Source organism: Gigantopelta aegis, chromosome 2, assembly GCF_016097555.1.
Source record: "Gigantopelta aegis isolate Gae_Host chromosome 2, Gae_host_genome, whole genome shotgun sequence".
Lineage (NCBI taxonomy): Eukaryota > Metazoa > Mollusca > Gastropoda > Neomphalida > Peltospiridae > Gigantopelta > Gigantopelta aegis.
Window position 1 is genome coordinate 47515339 of NC_054700.1, and position 14151 is coordinate 47529489.

At 37.2% G+C, this 14151-nt stretch overlaps 1 protein-coding gene across 1 annotated transcript in view; it reads left to right on the forward strand.

Annotated features, from left to right (window-relative positions):
* LOC121388770 (adhesion G-protein coupled receptor V1-like) overlaps positions 1-14151 on the forward strand; it is a 179110-nt gene that overhangs the window by 139270 nt on the left and 25689 nt on the right. Inside the window, exons 78-87 of the mRNA XM_041520265.1 lie at positions 1133-1246; positions 2814-2995; positions 4436-4618; positions 5958-6119; positions 7595-7682; positions 8469-8618; positions 10141-10334; positions 11081-11221; positions 12095-12247; positions 13440-13586. Coding sequence (XP_041376199.1) covers positions 1133-1246; positions 2814-2995; positions 4436-4618; positions 5958-6119; positions 7595-7682; positions 8469-8618; positions 10141-10334; positions 11081-11221; positions 12095-12247; positions 13440-13586 — 1514 coding nt within the window. The remainder of the gene's footprint in view (positions 1-1132; positions 1247-2813; positions 2996-4435; positions 4619-5957; positions 6120-7594; positions 7683-8468; positions 8619-10140; positions 10335-11080; positions 11222-12094; positions 12248-13439; positions 13587-14151) is intronic.

Sequence of the window (14151 nt, forward strand, 5' to 3'; positions counted from 1 at the left end):
GATCATTTTTGTCTTGCGTGCCATGATGAAGGAAGGAACGACACATTTTATTTACGGTTATATAGCGTCAAACATATGGTTAAGGACCACACAGATATTGAGAGAGGAAACCCGCTGTCGCCACTTCATGGGCTACTCTTTTCGATTAGCATCAAGGGATCTTTTATATGCACCATCTCTCAGACAGGATAGTACAGACCATGGCCTTTGTTACACCAGTTGTGGAGCACTGGCTGGAACGAGAAATAGCCCAATGGATCCACTGACGGGGATCGATCCTATACCAACCGTGCATCAAGGAAAAGCTTTACCTCTGGGCTACATCCCGCCCCCTACATGCCATGATGAAGTAGAAAAAGTGAGGTAGAGATGTTATTTTTCTGATGGCAGTAATGACTGCATCAGAAAGTAGGCCAAAACAATTAGGGGGAAGGCATTGTGCATTGTGGGTGGGAGGGTGGGTGTTGGTGGGGGGCGATTGTACCTATGCACTCTCACTTGAGCCTCAAACATTTTCTTTTGGTTCTACTCTATAAATATATTTTTTAAATGTCCTTGTATATCCTCCGTAACCCAGATAGTATGTGCACCCCACCATTTTACAGGGGGCCAAACGTAGCCTAGTGGTAAAGTGCTCGCTTGATGCGCAGTCGGTCTGGGATCGATCCCCATCAGTGGGCCCATTGGGCTATTTCTCATTCCAGCCAGTGCACCACGAACTGGTATATCAAAGGCTGTGGTATGTACTGCCCTGTCTGTGGGATGGTGCATATAAAAGATCCTTTGCTGCTAATTGAAAAGAGTAGCCCATGAAGTGGCGACAGCGGGTTTCCTTCCTCAATATCTGTGTGGTCCTTAGCCATATGTCTGACGCCATATAAGTGTAAATAAAAATGTGTTGAGTGCGTCGTTAAATAAAGCATTTCCTTCCTTCCCACCAATTTACATGTCTTTCCTACAGGCCTGGTGATTGCAAATTCATAAGTACAGATTTTGTTTTATGCAGTATGAATGTGGGACGCAGAAAAAAAAAAGAGTCCATTCTATAGCTGATGATTAACAAATTAATATGCTCTACTGGTGTCATTAAAACAAAAACCGACTTGTAATGAAATGTTTGTTGTTTTAACAGTGACAGAGCCCCCGAGGCTGAAAGCTGGTGAAACAGAGGCTCTGATCCCTGTACCAGCTCTTGCAGCGAACAGCAAGGTCGGGTTCAAGGACACAGTGGTTAGTGTTAACGAAGGTAAGGTTACACTCAGACACACATTAATATGGGTCACTTTCACACACACACAAAATATAGGTCACTTTCATACATGCACACAAATATGGGTCATGCTCACACACAAATACTAGTCACATTCATACACACACAAATATGGGTGATGCTCACACACAAAAATATGGGTCATGCTCACACACACACACATACAAATACGGGTCATGCTCACGCACACACACACATACAAATACGGGTCATGCTCATACATACAAATATGGGTCACGTTCATACACACAAATATGGGTCATGTTCATACACACAAACAAATACGGGTCACATTCATACACACAAATACGGGTCACATTCATACACACACAAATACTGGTCATGTTCATACACACACAAAGACAGGTAATGTTCACACACAATTACGGGTCATGTTCACACACGCACACAAATACGGGTCATGTTCTCACACATAAATGTGGGTCACGTTCATACACAAATACGGGTTATGCTCACACACACAAATATGGGTCATGCTCACACGCACACAGAAACGGGTCGCACTCACATGCACACACATCGATCATTCTCACACACATAAATACGAGTCATGCTCACACACACACAAATATGGGTCATGTTCATACACAAATACGGGTCATGCTCACACACACAAATATGGGTCATTCTCACACACACAAATATGGGTCACATTCACACATATAAATTACGGGTTACGCTCACACACACACACACAAATACAGGTCACGTTCATACATACAAATATGGGTCATGCTCACACACAAATACAGGTCATGCTCACACACAAATATGGGTCCTGCTCACACACAAAAATGGGTCACGTTTATACATACAAATATGGGTCACACTCACACACACAAATACAGGTCATGGTCATATACATAAATACGGGTCACGCTCACACACACAAGTATAGGTTACGTTCATACACACAAATATGGGTCACAGTTCATGCTTATAAAACTTTTAAGAGAGTAGACACAAATCTCCAATGAAGTTACAGGCATACACTTTTTTGTTGTTGTTGAAATGATGTTGAAGACTAAGACAAAAAGTTTTATAAGCATGAGTCCTGGTCATGCATTTGTATGCATACGAAACTACCAAGTTTTCTTTTTGTCTATTATTGAAGCACTTGAGCCTTCTGTTTACGTCCCCATGGGTCATGACATTAGAAATACTTTTTTCAAATGTTTTCAGATTTTTTAACCTCCTTGTGGTCACAGCTTGAGACCTATTACAGACAGGAGTTGCACCTCACTAGTTCTATTATATTTATTATTAGTTTTTTCTGTGTCTTTAACTAGTGACATTTTCAAACTGAGATAAATTTATGTAATAATGTAATAAGTTGCTTAGATCAGCAAATTTGACAGGAGTTCTATTTTTGTCAGCTTGTTAGTAAGCAGTGTAAAATAGTTTTTGGCAGTTAATAACCTAATACAGGGTTTTGCTTAAAGGTTAACTTTATGATAAACTAAAGTTAAAACCAGAGCAAAACATGTTTGCAAGTCCTATTGTAATGTTTTAATTGTTGCAGACTCCAACATGGTGACTCTGGATTTAATAAGGTTTGGCACGTATGGGAGTATAAATGTTGACTGGATTTCGGGAGTTGAAGACACCAAGCTTCCCTCAGGTGTCCGCAACGGCATCATTACACCAACCTTGGGAACAGTCAGCATGCCACACGGTGTGGAAACCAAACAGTTTACTGTCCAGGTATGTTCTGTTCTTAAGGTTAAAAATAAACCATCCTGTAATAATCATTGTACCATTGGTGTCTGCTGTAGTGATGTCATAGCCTACAATGGTCTTACGATATCATCGCACTAAGATAGCTTTGAAAATTTGTAGATAGCATACAACTCATAGATCTATGCAGTAACTTTAACTAATGATTCACAGGAAACTTTTGCTATGTTATATATATATTATATATTTAGTATATTTTTGTGCTTGTATCCAGTTAAGACATTTGGAATGCAATACAGCTTGTTTAGTGGTGTCATATTTTATAAATTAGGTCAGCAATGTTTTGATTGGTCAAATAAACAGTTATTACAATGCGTTACAGTTTGTCTAATGCTGTCACATTTCAGTCAGCAATGTTTTGATTGATCAAATCAAATGTAATCCAGACATATGATATTGTTGACTTTGTTTAGATCTTTTGATAGAAGCTTAAAAATCCTAGTAGTCAGTAAGATCTCATTGCAGTCAAAAATGTTTTGATTGATCAAATCAAATGTACCGTAGTCCAGATATATAATATTGTTGACTTTGGTTAGATCTTTTGATAGAAACTTTAAAATCCTAGTAGTCGGTAAGATCTCATTTCAGCTATAGATACATAAAAATTATCTGTTCCGGTTGAGGGTGGGGGTGGGGGGCATCTGAAATCTAGCTCAGTTGGTAGAGCACTCGCCTGAGGTGCTTGCATCATTAGATCAAACCTCGGTGTACCCATTCTCTGACTGGGTTTTCACCTGTCCCAACTAGTGCACCATGACTGGTATATCAAAGGCCGTGGTATGTGTTGTGCTGTCTGTGAGAAGTCCATATAAAAGATCCCTTACTGCTAATAGAAAACTAGCAGATTTCCTCAAAGTCCATGATTTAAAAAATTATATAATATTTGACATCCAGTAGTCGATGATTAATAAAGCAATGTGCTCTAATGCAGGGCACAATATTTCACGAGAACCGTTCTGCTCGCGTGTCAGTTATGCAACTTTAAAATCATTAGAACTGCCAGTCGGTTATGTGGTGCACAATTACATTATAAAATTAAAAGTACCATATATATCAGTAATGAAAGTGAAAATCAGTTTATGTTTTTGAACCACCAATGTAGCACAGAACCGTAGTTCAAGTGTTTTAGGATTAGGTAGGCCTAACTCATCGGAACGTAGCTGAACAATCGGTTACCTAAGTAAAACTCACACGAACTGACTTGTGGTTACCTAAGATTTTGAAATATTGTCCCCTGTAGTGGTGTCGTTAAAGAAAACAAACATAACTGAACAATCGGTTACCTAGGTAAAACTCACATGAACTGACTTCCGTTTACCTAAGATTTTGAAATATTGTCCCCTGTAGTGGTGTCGTTAAAGAAAACAAACTTTATCTTTATCACATTATATTTATTCTTTGTTCAAGGTCAATCCAAAGTCCAACCAGCTTGAAAAGTTTACCATTCGGCTGCCTGGTTCCCCCAAGACTTCAGTGAATGGAGGTACCCAGCTATTAGTTGATCAGAAAGAGGCTGACATTGAACCGTATGGATTGGTCCAGTTTGCTGCAGAGTCATTAAAACCTACTGTGTCTGAACTAAAGGACAAGGTGAGAACTTACAGGGTGTATACTACCAAATCAAATCCCATAGACGACAATAGTAATATATGTGGCTAAAACTCCTACCTGCAACGTATCAACCGACATAAACGCCACGGATATAAATACTACCACCCCTTACACTTAAAGTGAATCAGAAAAAAATGGGGGTCAAGCTGCTTGTTTCTGAGATAACGGGTAGCGTCTATGACTACCCTAGTTTCGCACAAAATTCGAGTACTTTTTTTTACAGGTACCCCATACATGTTTCAAGCACAAGGCTACTTGACACATTGGTAATAGATGAAATAAAATTGCACTTTTTTTTTTACCCAGATGAAACTATTATTTTTTACAACCAACACACTCACATTTATAACTAATCACAGGACTTGTGGTGTTCACTTCTCTATCAAAAGTTCGGTGCACCTCCAACTTTGACCCAGCTGGAAGTTATTTGGTTTAGTACTACCTACAATTATATATATTTAAAAAAATGGGTGGTGTTTGATTTATAACTGTGTTTTTTGTATGTCAGTCGTACAGTCTACATCTACAGTATCATATTTATTATCATGTTAAGCATATTGTTTTTGTGTTTACTGTGGTATTTTTATTTTGTTCATACTACTTTTATCCTAATTGAATAATTTTCTGGTTTGTTTTTAGGCTAGTCATTCTGTTTACTATATGTATTTTGTTTATCTAATCAACAGCTTTTTATGCTAATTATCTAGGTGTTGTTTTTATCCTGTATGATTTTTTTTCAATGCTAATTATCTTGTTTTAAATACCATGTTTTTTATGCTAATAATACAGCTTATTTATTCTTTTTATACTAATTATCGTGCATATTGTGTTGTTTTTATGTTAATTATTATGAACATTTATCTTTTAATTTTTTGTCCATCCTTCTCTCTGTCTGTCTGTGTCTGCCTGCCTGCCTGCCTGCCTGCCTGCCTGCCTGCCTGCCTGCCTGCCTGCCTGCCTGTCTGTGTCTGTGTCTTTGTCTGTGTCTGTCTGTTTGTCTGTTTGTCTGTCTGTGTCTGTCTGTCTGTCTGTTCCACATACAGTATTCCAACTTTTCTTTCACAATGCCTCAAGATATTCAGCTGAAATTTTGTGTATAAGCTTTATCATATAGAGTAACAGAGTTATGGGCCTTGAACTTAGGAGATAAGAAAATTTGTTGCTCCAGGTAAGGGACATTTATTGCTTTAGCAGTACTCTCAGAATGCTTCTTATGCTAATTGTTCTACAGATTTGTCTGTGTTGTTTTATGTTAATTATCCTCTATACTGTGTTATTATTTTTCAAATTGTTCTTGGGATTTTTTTTTGTGTTTTAGGTTTTACTGACCGTGATTCGATTGTATGGTTCTGTCAGCAAGCTAGAAATAAGATACGAAACAGAGGCTGACACCGCCCAGGCTGACCTTGACTTCAAGGACATCAAGTCCGGACTGATCAGTATGAACCCAGGACAGATGACGGCCACAATCAGTGTACAGGTATGTACAGGTATCACCAGTAGTGTTATAGTGAATAGATTATTAATTCTAGCTCGGTCAACCAGTAGAAAGGTGTCGAAAAGTCTTGCTAGAAAAACCATCTGGCACACGTCCCCTAGATGGTAATGCGAGGTAGATGGCCATTGCTACCTGTTCATCACGTCATTCTGTAAGCAAAGGTAGTATGTGACATCACATAATATGTAACACTGCATGCATTTCTTCTTCTGACCCATGTCGGACCCCTGGCTATCCAGAGACGGGACCCAGGACAGACATGCTCAAAACCTTCGTGGTATGTGAGCATGGTAAAATCATCCACTCCGCATTTCTTCTAGTGATGTAATATATATCAGATGTGAGTAGGGACGTCACGTCACGGTACAAATGCACTCATTCTAAGAAATAAAATCAATCCATGGAACTCACTAAACTTGCTCCAATGATTGATTTTCATAAGACTTGTGTCAGAAAAAACACCTACAAAAGGACTCATGCCACAAACTACTATTCTAGAGATATAGGTATACTGACTTCAATTTTTGTAGGTGTGTGGGCAACCTTGTTTTGGCCCAGATTTAAAACGAAAATGCCTGAATCTGAATAACAATTTTTATTAATTTTTATATTACTACCAAACTACAATATAGGGTTCCAAACGAACTATTATAGATTTGTATGTGAGTTACAACTAATATTGTGATTAGAATGATGGAAATACTCTGTGAAATGTTTCCAGGCCAGCTCATTTTACCTGAACCTCTCCTTCATTTTTGCCTAAATGTAAATAATTGCTCCAGCACGGGGAGTGGGGTGGGGTTCAGTTGACACCCTGGACCTTCCATCTCGAATACTTATGTCTAGAGGCAAAATAAGGAATTTGTTTTCTACTTTGAAACTTATTGGTACAGTAATAATTATGTTAAAGTTAAATATTGAATGATTACGAATCAGTTTTGGTTGAAATAAAAATTATGCTTTAAATGACACAGGAACTTTACAATGGGGGTGTGGGGAGGGAATGTATAATTTTTCAGTGTTGGAGATAGGCAGCACCTTCTGCCCCTGGTTCAGGGTATAACATTTTCTCTGAAATAATTTAATTGCCACCGAAATAATGGATCCCAATTAATTATCCCATTTGCAAAGTAAGGCCTAGGGTTTAGAGTGAGTTTTATGTTGGAAATAAATATTTTGGAGTACCTTATGGTATAATTGTGGATATAACCTGCAGACTCTGTATACTGTGACATATTAATTATGGAACATTATACAGTGAAACCATTCTAAACCAGACAACCCCCAGGACCAAATAAAAAGTTTGTTTTTATTGGGTATCCAGTTTTGAGAGGTTATGTTCTCTGTTTATATTTAAAAAGGACCTGTTAAAAATGTCCAGTTTTGAGGGAATTCTGGTTTACGGAGGGTCCTGTTTTTAGGGGTTTTACTGTATTTATATTTCTTATTGTTTATAGATCTTCCAAGACAATCAGCCAGAAACTGGTGAGAAATTCAAGGTGAAACTGCTCGGTGTTGAAAAGTTCCCAACCTCAGCCCAGCCCAGTGAGTACAATTTTAATATTAAAATAAAAAAATAAAAATTATTATATATTTTATAGTATTCATTGTGTGGACAGATTCCGGCATCTTCAGTTCGGGTTTTGGTCCTGTTTATGTTTAAACTGTTAAACAAAATAATTAAATTCATATCTTAACTGTTACCTTTTAAAATCTGAACAACAAATATGTTATACATGGTCAGGGCAGTAACTTCTAAACACTGACCTTCTTATTCTTGGGGCAGGATTTAGCTCAGTCTGTTGAGTGCTCGCCTGAGGTGCTTGCGTCGCAGGATCGAATCACCTCAGTGGATCCATTAAACTGATTGGGGTTTTTTCTTATTCCAACCAGTGCACCAGAACTGGTCAAAGGCTATGGTATGTGCTTTCCTGTCTGTGGAAAAGTGCATATAAAAGATCCCTTGCTACATTAGGAAAAATGTTGTGGGTTTCCTCTGATGACTAAGAGTCAGAATTACCAAATATTTGACATCCAATAGCTAATGATTAATTAATCAATGTGCCCCAGTGGTGTCGTTAAACAAAACAACCATAACTTCTGTATGGATTGTACATTTATTATTAATTCATTTTAATATTTCTTTGTCACAATAAAATATGTAAATTAATATATATATCCTCTGTTTTCAGTGATGTTATAATGCATTCTCAGGTAATAGTGGTAGATAGATATTAAGGAAACATTTTTTATAGCAAATATTGTATCTTCATTGACTTTGTTTTGTTAGCAAAAAATACTCAAATTATATTTTACCTCTATTTTTACAAGGTGTGTCTCCAAGACTCAGTTCCAGATATGCTGTTTCCACGGTTACCATCAAGGAAAGCAATGACCCAAATGGCATTCTGTCCATAGAACCCACCACAACGAGCGTTGCTGAAGAGTATACGCGTGTCGTGCTCAAAGTCGTGAGAACAGGTAAGCTGCACTTGTAGATACAGGTACGAGAGATACCAACTGAACAAAGATATGTTATTGGTAGAGATAAGCATTTCAACAACATTTGGGTCAGGATGTAGCCCAATGATAAAGTGCTCGTTTGATGTACAGTCGGCTTAGGATTGATACCTGTTGGTGGGCCCATTGGGCTATTTCTTGTTACAGCCAGTGCACCACAACTGGTGTATCAAAGGCTGCGGTATGTGCTATCCTGTCTCTGGGATGGTGCATACAAAAGAGCCCTTGCTACTAATGTAAAAATGTAGGGTGTTTCCTCTAAGAATATATGTCAAATTGCCAAATGTTTGACATTCAATAGCCGATGTGCTCTAGTGGTGTCTTTAAACAAAACAAACTTTACTTTTTCAACAAAATTCATCTCTGTGTTTTTGGGGGTGTAGGGTGGGGTGGGACCTACCTTAGTTGGCAGAGTGCTCTACAACTTCATGTGCAAAATTACCAAAATGTTTGACATCTAATAGCCGATGATTAATAAATCAATGTGCTCTAGTGGTGTTATTAAATAAAACAAACTTAAACTCTGTGTTTTGGTTTAAGATAACATCACTTCAGTTCATCCAAACAGTTACACATTATTAGTTCCCTAACGGTCCAAGTGGAGGGGACTATAGGTTTCATCTCTGTCCTGTCTTTCTGTCTGTCCAACATATAGTTTTCCAGATGTTTTTTTTTCAGAAAGCCTTGAAATATTGAGCTGAAATTTTGTGTATAGCTTTATTTTGTACTGTTATAAATTAAGTTTGACGTACCCATTTTTGACAAAGTTATGGCCCTTGAACTTAAGAGATATGAAAATTTGTTTACCGGATTTTTGTTTGCGATATTCCTCAAGATATAGAGCAGACATTTTGTGTATAGTTTATAATTATTTTTTTTACAGATGAAGTTGGTAATTTACCCATTTTTTGACTGAGTTATGGCCCTTGAACGTCCTGATATTTTTTTGTTCAATGCCTGAAGGCTTTGATGTATAATTTTGTATATAGCTTTATCATGTATTGTTACAGATTAAGTTTAACTTTCATTGCGATTTACCTATTTTTGTCTTTCCTGTAATTTCCTTCCCATAGAATAAAGCATCAAGAAACCTGTAGCTTTATTTTCTTGATACCGGCCTCGGTGGTGTCATGGTTAAGCCATTGAACATAAGGCTAGTAGCACAGGGTTCACAGCCCGGTACTGGCTCCCACCCAGAGTGAGATTTAACGATTCAGTGGGTAGGTGTAAGGCCAATACACCCTGTTCTCTCTCACTGACCACTAACAATTAACAACTAACCCCCTGTCTTGGACAGACAGTCCAGATAGCTAAGGTGTGTGCCCAGAACAGCGTGCATGAACCATAATTGGATATAACACAAAAAATAAGTTTAGGAGAGGGCCTCGTAAGTCAAACTTGTGCCCAATCCTTTTGTGTATTATATACAATAAAATATGTTTCAAACAAAATAAGTTGAAAAATAAAATGTGCTTGTTTTCAGGAGGTCCCATTGGTATTGTGAGTGTCAGGGTGCGGACAGTGGGTGGTGGAGAGAGCTGGACATCGACGATTGTGCCAAACACTGGGGTACTGTCCAACGACACCATCAGTGACATCATGGGTCAGAAAAACAAACTGAACATTGCCACGGGCGGACGTGATTACGAGGTCCTCGACACCACAATAACGTTTCAGGTATTCCATCACTAACTTTAACATCCTGTGGTTTTCTGTGATAATAAAGATTAAACACACACACACACACACACACACACACACACACAAACACACACAATATAACCCCTCTTCCCCCACAACCCCCCTCCCCTCCAAAAGAAAAAGCCCATACATTTTTTTTAAACACCACATTTCGGGTATTTCTTAAATTATAATTTTAATCCCAGCTGAAGTCACAGTTACCTTAGTGGTGATGCACTGGTTTTATTCCAGCATTCCAATGTTTGCTCCATAATACATCAAATGTGGTAAACTTAATTGTTCTGTTATTGATAAGAGCAAATAGGAAACAATAGCATTTATGGTGGCAATAGTTTTCTGCCATAATTACCATGTTAGTGTTTAACGATGGCACCAATGGCAATTACTTAAGTAAGCTAGGTTCATGCCAGAACCCTTCCCCCAAGACCAGACCACACTCTTCCATCGAGTATTGTAGTCAACATCCGAACACCATAAATTGAGGGTTTTGGTTATAGTAACTATTTCCTGTTATTATTTGTTTCTATTTTTAATTTTTATCAATGATCCTTTTGGGATGGAGAAATAATTACATGTTAAAATATTACTGTTTTCTTATTTTTGACAGTGAACCTTTTCTTGGAGTGGGTTAGGGATGGAGAACTAATTTTAATGATTTCTTGTAGTGGGATGGGGATGGAGAAATAATTTTAATTATGTGTTAAAAATATTACTGTTTTCAGCCTAATGAAAATGAGAAGCCGGTGTCTGTGACGATCCTTGATGACAACATACCAGAAGGTGCCATGTCAGTGATTGTCTACCTTACCGAGCCACAAGGGGGTGCTAGAGTAGCTGAAGGAACTCCAGATGCAGGGAAGAAGGTAACATTGAGAATTTTATTTAAATATCTTGAAACTACTGAGTATAACATTATAGTGTATACATGTATTTGTATAATGGCATGTCTAATTGGCAGATTATGTCTGCAATTGTTGATTTATATTATGGATATATTATAGCAGTTATGTGATAAATAGACGATTTGTCACGAGTATTTTTTAATATGGAAAATATCACCGAGTCTGTGTTAATCGGTATTTGTCACGGCTCTGCCTCGACAAATACCGATTAACTAGACGAGGTTGATATTTTACATATGGAAAAACATGAGTAGCGATTTCTGTTTATCCTATAACACTTCTAAAATAACATTTTAATTACATTTTTCGTAAACCACACAACTAAAGTCGCCGCCATTGTTAATATGACGTCATATTGATTGACACAAATTAGTTTGAAATCACGCATTTTAAATAAATCTTTAAAAACGTTACACTCGGGTACACAGGTCTTGTTGGCTTGTAAGCAAATGATCCATCCACAGCAACACATTACCTAGAGACCTTGCAAATTTGCATACCATTGTTAACCGGGTCAATAGGCCTACACTAAATTATCACATGGGTTTATGACATGGATATCATGGGCAAGTTATAGAATAAATAAAGCTATGAAAGTGTTCTGTATTTATTAATCATTCATGATTTAAAAGTAACTCAGACATTAACATAGGCCCTACATGTAATATGTTTCACTTGGCACATTCAAGAAATAAAATTATAATGTTCAAATCTATAAATCCAACATGCTATGATCTCCAGATTTCCATATATTTTAAATATTATTAGTAAGCACCATTTACATTTTATTATTTGTATAGAAATTTTTAATATTTTGAATTAATTTTCTTTCAGGGATATTCTGTTATTACAATCCAACCAAGTGATCTATCGAATGGTTTGATTGGTTTCTCTGATGACTCCAAGAGTGTAACAGCCAATGAGGATCAATCTCCTGTCATTACTCTGACCCTGAATAGACTAAACTCTTTTATTGGAGAAGTTCAGGTACTTTTACAATTGAATTTGAAACATATTTACATTTTTAAATCCAAAATTGATTGAATTTAGTGATACTTTTCACAAACATTTCTATATAATCAAACTACAAACAAATAGAATATAACTTATAATAATGATAAAAACATTCATTTCAGTTGTAAGGATGTTATGATATACAGTGAAACCCCTGTAAACTGGACACCCAATGGATGGAATAAAAATCTGGTTTAGAGGGGTTACATTTTGTACTAATATTTAGAAAGGGACTGAGAAAATCTGGTTTACAGAGGGTCCAGTTTTGAGATGTGTCACTGTATTCCATATTTGTTTCAGAGAACAGCAATCTGTATCATAGTTGCATTGGTATTGAATCAAATATACAAATACAATTATCAGACTACATAAATGATAAGGTTGCATAGTTTTGTTGAACCAGCTTTGGCTTCCTCTCTTGATCATTGTGGGTGAGAATATGTTGTCGGTCTTGGACTTGGAAACAAGCATGTTCAGAGCAAGCTATTACAATGGACCAGTTCTTTTGTCCAAGACAAGAATTTTGTTGGTGTAAGCAAGCAAGCTAGGTCACTTGAATATACAAATCCTAAAGGACTTGTAGAATTCTTAATGAGAGCTCTAACAATACAAATAGTATTTCATATTGATTAATACATATCAAAAATCAACATAGGCGTACAGGCACCCATTTTTGTAGGGGGCCAGGCAGGCATTTGCCCAAATTAAATGAAAATACCCGAATCTGCACAACAACATTTATTCATATTAGCATTACTACCAAATAGCTATATAGGGTTGCAAATGAATCACTATGCATTCACTATTACATAGATTACAACTAATTTTGAGAGTAGAATGATAAAAATACATGGTAAAAAGGTCTCAGGTTAGCACATTTTGCCCGAATATCTGTATAATTTTTGCCCAAATCTGAGGTTTTGTTCCAGCACTAGAGGGGCAGTTGCCCCCTGCCTACCCCCATCCCATAGGCTTATAAAAATCAAAGCGGCCTCAGTACCAAAACAGTGAATTATTATTAAAGCGACATTTAAAAAATAAAGTATGTTCGCAAATGCAATGATATATTTTTAATTCTGATAATGATAGACACCTAATAACCACTTTTTAAAGAATGAACTGGGGTGTCATTAAACACACATTCGTGTCTTCATTTTTGCTTCAGGTGTACTGGAAGGCGAAGAAGTCCAAGACCAGCACTAACCAAGAGGATGTAGAGTTACCTCACCAGTTAGTTGCGACTACAGGTGTCGCCACCTGTCCTGCCAAACAGAGCACGTGTTCACTGACTGTCGAACTTGTTAATGATCAGGTATTTCATTCTTTCACACCCAACTTTACTATTAGAATACATCATCACAGAAATATGTTTCCAAAGTGAAATTTGTCATTTTGAAACTACATTTTTCCCCACCTCATATTATAAGAAAACAGGAAACACTTTTTTAAATTGTTGTATATAGTGTTTTTTGGTGCATCATAGTAAGTGTAATTCCACTAATAAAAATGTGCACACAAATTAATATTTATATTCTAAAAAATTCACTTTGAAATTCATGTTTGATTAATCCCAACCATCATCTTCTTCAGAAAGAAATGTTTTATTTAACGATGCACTCAACACATTTTATTTACGGTTATATGGCGTCAGACATATGGTTAAGGTCCACACAGAGTTTGAGAGGAAACCCGCTGCCGCCACTATATGGGCTACTCTTCCGATTAGCAGCAAAGGATCTTTTATTTGCGCTTTCCACAGGCAGGATAGCACAAACCATGGCCTTTGTTGAACCAGTTATGGATCACTTGTCGGTGCAAGTGGTTTACACCTACCCAATTGAGCCTTGCGGAGCACTCACTCAGGGTTTGGAGTCGGT